The sequence below is a fragment of the Sceloporus undulatus genome, chromosome 2, assembly GCF_019175285.1.
Source record: "Sceloporus undulatus isolate JIND9_A2432 ecotype Alabama chromosome 2, SceUnd_v1.1, whole genome shotgun sequence".
NCBI classification, from domain to species: domain Eukaryota; kingdom Metazoa; phylum Chordata; class Lepidosauria; order Squamata; family Phrynosomatidae; genus Sceloporus; species Sceloporus undulatus.
This window is the reverse complement of record NC_056523.1, coordinates 82,163,208-82,170,496: the sequence shown is the minus strand read 5'-3', so window position 1 is coordinate 82,170,496 and position 7,289 is coordinate 82,163,208. Positions and strand designations below refer to the sequence as shown.

General features: G+C 43.8%; 1 protein-coding gene across 1 annotated transcript in view; it reads left to right on the top strand.

The window, feature by feature from the left end:
- The first annotated feature begins 316 nt into the window (after positions 1–316).
- LOC121920364 (glutamate dehydrogenase, mitochondrial-like) overlaps positions 317–7,289 on the top strand; it is a 39,492-nt gene continuing 32,519 nt past the window's right edge. The window contains 3 exon segments of the mRNA XM_042447495.1: positions 317–618; positions 620–888; positions 4,292–4,372. Coding sequence (XP_042303429.1) covers positions 386–618; positions 620–888; positions 4,292–4,372 — 583 coding nt within the window. The 5' untranslated portion in view covers positions 317–385.

Sequence of the window (7,289 nt, the reverse complement as noted above, 5' to 3'; positions counted from 1 at the left end):
AAAGGAGGATGTGCCTGGTCGCCTTGGCAACAAGGTCTCCAGCATCAGCCCTGCCCTCCCACTAGTCTTCTAGAATGATTATGGAGACTTCAACTCCCAGAATTCCTGAACAATGAGCATACTGACCGGGACCTCTGGGAATTGAAGTCCAAAATATGTAGAGGCCCGAAGGGTTGACTAGAACCTTCCGGACCAATCAAGGGGCGTGGCCTAAAACCCATCTTGGTCCCGCCTCCCTCCCTCCCTTGCTTCCCATTGGGCAGAATCCTATCCAATCACAAGCCTGGCCATTCTACGCCCCGCCCCTTACCTAACCACTCCGCCTCCCTGAGGTAACCAGGTCGCACCCACTTCCTTTCGCCCCCGGCCTCTCCCCGCATTTGAAATGCGGCGGGCGTCGTTGAGGGTCCGCGGTCCGCTTTGGGAGACGGGGCCCGTGGGCGCGGGTTGCCGGTGGCCGCCAGGAACGGGCGCCAGGCTCCCAGCGGGGCTGCGGGGAGGCCAGGCCTCGTTTCCATGGCAACAGCAGCAGCAGCAGCGGAGTCTGGGGCGCTGGTGCCGCCACGTGACCGTCGGGGGCGGGAAAGCGCCGGTGCCGCGCAGGTGGAGGCACGCGGGGGGGCGACGGCGAGCCCAGCTTCCTGGGGATGGTGGAGATCTTCTGCGACCGGGCGACCCGCGTGGTGGAGAAGGAGCTGGTGAAGCGGCTCCGGACCCCGAAGGACGAGGAGGAGCGGGAGCAGCGCGTGCGCGGGATCCTCGACACCATCCGCAACTGCGGCCACGTCCTCGAGGTGGCCTTCCCCATCCGCAGGGACAGCGGCAGCTGGGAGGTCATCAAGGGCTACCGCGCCCAGCACAGCCAGCACCGCCTGCCCTGCAAAGGGGGTGAGCCCTCGCCTCCCCTCGCCTTCCACACATGGCCCTCGGTTGGTTTGATTACAAATCCAGGATGCCCTCAGGGTGGCCATAGAAGCCTAGCGTTGGAAGAGACCCCAAGGGCCATCCAGCCCAACCCCAATCTGCCATGCAGGAACTCCCAATCAAAGCACCCCCTGGGACAGAGGGCCATCCAGCCCTACAAAGAAGGAGAGCACTACACTCTGAGGGAGTTTGTCCCACTGTTGAACAGTCCTTACAGTCAGGAAGTTCCTCCTAATGTTGGGGTGGAATTTCTTTTCCTGGAGCTTGCATCCATTGTTCCATGTTCTATTCTCTGGAGCAGCAGAAAACAAGTTTGCTCCATCCTCAGTATGACACCCCTTCAGATGCTTAAACAGGGCTATCATATCACCTTTTAACCAGGTGTGCTTCTCACCGCAAAGGAGGATGAGCCTCTGGAAAATGGAGGGTGTTCTAGGAAAATGGAGGGCTTGACCAAATAAAAGCTAAACATACAATACAAAGGTAAATCCATACCTATTAGTCTGGGTCCAAACAGGTGACATTTTGGAATTCCTCCTGGTTGGAAGTCTGAAATGTAGGATGTGTCCTGGAAAAGGAGGACACCTGGTCACCCTGACTGCAAAAATAATGCAGTTTGACACCACTAGGCAGTGAGCTTGACGTCTAATCTGCATTGCAGAATTAATGCTGTTTCACACTGCTTTAACTTCCATGACTCCATCCTATGCAATCCTGGGGTCTGTGGTTTGTTATGGCACCAAAGTTCTCTCACAGAGGAGACTAAATAACTCACAAAACTACAAATCCCAGAATTCCATAGCAATAAATTAAAGCAGTGGCAAACAGCATGAATTCTGCAGAGCAGATTAGACCTCGAATTCATTGTCTAGACAGTGAGTGTGTTTCTGTGACACTTCCCTGTGCAAATAAAACTTAAGTCTTCAGTTTGGTCAGAAATGCCATTGTTAATTTGTTTGTCTTTAAGGTGCCAGAGGACTGCATGGGTCTTTGTGTTTTTGCTGCAAGAGACATACTGTTTCCCCTCTAGTTTTGTTTTATTTTGTTTTTTGGAAAAAAGTGAATGAATGAAACATCTTTCACACTGGAATTACTGTACAAGCCAATCACTCATAAAAGGTTGGCGCAGCAAAAACAGTATGGATCATGGCCCAAAGCCACAATGCAGGACTGGTGAGCTGTAGGGCCTCTGGCAAAAATGGTGCAGCCTTGTTTTAGATTTTATGGCAGTAGGCATACATGACACCCCTCTTTTCAAACCCAGAAGATGTTCATCTTCTAAATCCAAAGTTAGACTATTTCTCCTTTACCTCTCTAATACTGAGGTTGTTGTTGTGTACTCCAAGTCATTTTTTACTTATGGCAACCCTAAGATAACCTATCATGAGTTTTTTTCCAGCAAGTTTCTTCAGAGGGGGGTTGCCATTGCCATTCTCTGAAGCTGAGATAGTGTGACTTGCCCAGTGAGGTTTTATGCTCAAGCAGGCAATTGAATGCTCATCTCCAGAGTCATAGTCCAACACTCAGAACACTACACCGTGCCTTTTGTCAATTTATTGACTCATAACTGCTATCTTTCCTAAGAAAGCCAGGTCTTTCTTGGTCAGTGACTACTGGGAGCTCTGGTGATGCAGTGGTTAAATGCTGATACTGCAGCCATTCACAGCCACAAGGTTGTGTGTTCAATCCCAGAGACTCCAAGGTCCACTCACCTGTGTGCATCTTTCTGTAGGTCGCTAAAAATAGTACCCAGCTTGGGGGCAGTTAGCTTACACATTATAAACCGCTAAGCAGCATAGAAATGTACTTGTTATTGCTATACTCTTTCCTCATGCAGTATTCTTTCCCGTATTCCTCACTTCTCTTGTTTGTTGAGATTTCCATCTTAAAAGAGTTGAGGAAAAACCTGAAGGATAAAAAAAATGTTTGCTATTGAGCTGTTCACTTAGCAGTTGAAGTCTAATTTATTTTAGTGTTCCTTTTCTGTAAGTTTCTCTGGGAACCTATTGAGTGGGATGTAACTTCGCTCTCCCAAATAATACGCAGATTCAAAAATGTGTTCCAAATTTATAGCAGGTTAGAACATCAACAGTTAGAAAGAGTCTTCCTCTCTAATGGCTCTAATGGAACTTTTCCCTAGAAAGCTGTGTTTGTTACTGAGCACTCAAAAAGGTTGTAAACTGACCTCTTTTCTCAAGCTTCTGGCCAAACTGATTTCTTTTTTGGTTGCAGTTGAATGTATTATTTATTTTTTTTGCTACTTAATTGCATATTATTTATCATTGTATTTATATTTTTATTGTTTTAACTTCCTAAGAGATAGCTAGGAAGGGCAAATGTAAACATATATTTTTTTAAAAGATGGATGTTTTGCAGGACCTTATTGGATTGTTTTCTACCACAGACAGCTGTCTTTCTGATTCCTTCCTTGCCTGCAAAAATTGAGGAAAATAGTAGAATTCTTTCAAATATGGTGTGCACTCTTCTTTTTTCTTTCTTGGTTAATGCTACCATCTAGCTCAATGTAACAGCACTACTTTGGACTTGCTTTCCAAACTTGTGATCCGTAGCAGTGTCTGAAATTCTCATGTGGCCAAAAGGAATTTGGCAAAAGCAAGTCTTAACTGAAAATTAGGGTTTTAAAACAAACAAACACACCACCCAGAAGCCATAGAAACTCCTAAGATATTTTGGAACAGATTGGGCCATATGCACTACTATCTGTCTTAATGAGACAATCTGCACATAATAGCAAATATGCCTACAATTGGAGGCTGGTTTGTTACACTGTAAATCATGTGAGTATGCATTTGTATACAAATAAAGGAATAATAAACAAAATAGGAAAGAATGTGCCCATCAGTACATATAAAAGAACAGCTAGATCTAACTCTACTCATTTTTGCTGGACTGTCTCTCAATATATGAGTTCCTCCTTCAAAAATCCCCAGTGTCCTATAAAAAGAAGAGTGGGCATAAATAAGGTGTATAATAAGTCTTTGGGGCACTTAATTCCACATGGTTGCTTTTGCTCTTTGTTTCATTCTGCAGTAACCTATGGCTGGAAAAAAGAAAGTATCTGTCTCCAGACAGCTGCACCAAATTACTTTTATAATGGCATGAGCTTCCATGTTAATGGGATTGTATCTTGACAAAATGATTATACTAGCTAGCAGTCACTTTCTAAAGATGCAGGTTCAGAGCCTGCCAAGAATTGTAGGCTGTGTTTTTTTATATGTGATACTCTTGAGTCCATTGAACTGAAGTGGGGGTGGAGGACTATGAATTAGTATAAATAAATAGATATATATGTTTTGCACAGACATTGACTAAGCGCCTGCTTGTTTGTTTCTTTACCTTCCCACAGGAATTCGTTACAGCCCATCAGTTAGTGTTGATGAAGTAAAGGCCTTAGCTGCTTTGATGACATACAAATGTGCAGTGGTGGGTAAGTAGCATTTAGTCTTGCATAGGGTGTGTTCTGAATGCTAGGAGATGACTCTATCAAAATATCCCATGGTAATATTTGCAGAAGGATTTGTGCATAGTTCAGAAAGAGAATTTCAACATTTTTTTTAAAAAAAAAACTTGTAACTATGCAATGCAGATACAGTGGTCCCTGCACATTCACTGGGAATATGGCTGAAGGACCCCCATGAATGTGGGAAAACTGTAAATTTAAAAAAAAACCACTATTCTTTTTATCTAAGAGAATGTCTCTCTAAGAATCTCCAGGTCCTCCAATGCAATTCTGTGGTCAACATCTGCCAGAAAACAATCATAGCACCATGCTGGAGGACCTACTAATGCCTAGAGAAGTGTTTTCTCTAGGAACCTCTAGGTTCTCCAGCACAACTCTGTGATCAACTTCTGGCAGAGTTACGCTGGATGACCTAGATATTCCTAGAGAGAACATATAAATCAAAACTGCAAATAATCAAATCTGCAAAATTCAGAGCTGCAAATGTGGAGGGCTAATTGTATATTTTGAGGATATTCTTGGAAGGAAGGAAAACAATGGATGTCGATATTTCTCAAACAAGTTGAAGTTGGACCCACTGGTAAACCCACTCATTCTTTTGGAGTACATCTGGAAAGCCACACCATCGTCTGGACCCTATTTTTTTCCTTCTGCAACAGAAAGGGCAAGAATATCACATTAGCAGTTAGTTTTAATTGGACTTGTACATTGTTTTTGATATAGGACAAACATTCTCTCTCTCCTTGTCTGCATACATACATACTGTATTGGTGCTGAGTATTTGGATAAGATTTAAACATGACAGAAGAGAAGTGCCACAAAACAGAGGGGAAAAAGTCTTAATGTATAGTACAGCTAAGGACAGACATACCATATATTTGAAAAACTTTCACCTCCAGTTTGAAACATAAAATACATCGTGGAATTGACACCTTGAATTTACAGAGTGGCAAACAGCATTCAAAACTGGTGAAAGGCTGGGGATATGAAAGAAGTGTACTGCTATTGTGGGGTCCTCCACATGTTCTAATAGCTCCAGTAAATTTGAGAGCTTTCTTTTTCAGGATTTCAGACCTTGTAATGGTTGTTCTGCTCCTTTTTCTGGTCATGCCCTTGGTTTTGACCTTAGTATGTTGCTCATCATAATGTAGTTTAGTGCTACCTTGATCTGCACATTTCTTTTCAAATACTCTTTTCTCCCACTTGAGGAGTGGTTTAACAGTGGTGTGAGCATGTTTTTCCTCCATCAACCTGTCATTCCTTCTCTATCAAGTGAACACCTCCCCCATGCTCCTCCCCCAGTATCCATGTTCCCTATCTTGCACATTTAATAGGTGTGAAGGAAAAATACAGAAGAAACCCTTAATGTGGTCACTGGAAGTGTAATGAAGGAGCAAGGATAAGTGGAAAACCTCTGTGACAAAGGTCACATCCCCATTCCATCAGTGACACCATCCAAACATACAGTGAGAGGACAGTGGATATACAGATGTGTGACATTTAGTGTGGCCTGTTTGGAATCTCCCAGGAGACAAAAAAACTCCAAACTTTGCAGTGGGTTTATAAAGTGCTAATACTGAAAACTGACAATAATACTGGGACAGAAAGAATGTCATATAGATATTAGATAGATACCCCAGTAGCTACAGCTGTAATGTATGAAAAATGCTGAGGCTTTTAGTCAGTCTGGAGGAGTCCTGTGTCATTTCACCTCAGTGAATTATCTTTTAAAACCAAATTTGTAGCTCAGGGGTGGGAAACATGCAGCCTTCTAGATAGAGCTAGACTGCAGCTTCCGTCATTCTTCATCATGGGGTATGCTGGCTGAGATTGATGAGAGTTGCAGTTCTAGCATGTTCCAGAGAGTCACATGGTGTGGTTCATTATCTCTTATATGAGCTCAGAATGTGGCCATCTAGTCTAGTGTAGCCTGACTGGTAGCAGTTTTCAAAAGTCTCAGGCTGCTATTTTTCCCATCACCACCTACTTAATCCTTATTTTAAACTGAAGATGCCAGAACTTGAAACTAAGTCTCTCTGTGTGTAAGTCATATGCTTAGTGACTGAGCTTTGGTCTTTGCACAACAATCTCTTTTTTTTAATTGGCTGGATGGGAGGGAGGAAAAAATATAAATGAACAAATTCTCTAAACACAGGTAACACTCTTTTAAGAAGCCAGAGTGGTTTTAAGAAACAGAAAAGTGTCATTATTATATGACAAAATGGGTGGGTTTTAGAACAATGAAGTTTACACCAGCCTGGTAATCTGTGGAGTGAGGTAGAAAGGAACCTGTGATTGTGTGGCCACACAGAGCTGTTGTAAGAATTACTGCTCTAAGAACTATTGAGAGTACATTGATTTGGAGTCAGAACACCCTCACTCCCCCAGATGACAAAACCTCTGGTTAGGACAGTAGTTCTGAAACGATGGGCTGGCACCCCCCCCCCGGGGGAGCGGACAGAGAGTTGCTTAAGTGGGTTACAGATTGGAGGCCCTGACTCTCCTCCTCTTCCCAAACTTCTTCATGTGTATATTACACCTGTGTTGAGTTTAATATCGAATTTACTTAAAAAACTGTCTCTAATTTGAATGATATATTTTCCTATAAAAAATGTAAAATATGAATAACATGAATATGCAAAAGAAAGTAGCATGTAATAAACACAATATTTTATCATAACTACACCAGGTTGGTAACCCCCGCCCGTGGGCCTGGATACGGCCCGCGGAGGCCTTCGCCGCCCCCTGCCTTCCTGGCGCCTCCGCTGCTGATTGCGCTTTCCCTCCCGGCTCCCGGGGGCCACCCATTTGTTTTCAAATGGCGGCGAAGTCTGCGTGACCTTCCTGAGGTCGCGTGAGGCTTTGCCGCCATTTGGAAAATAAA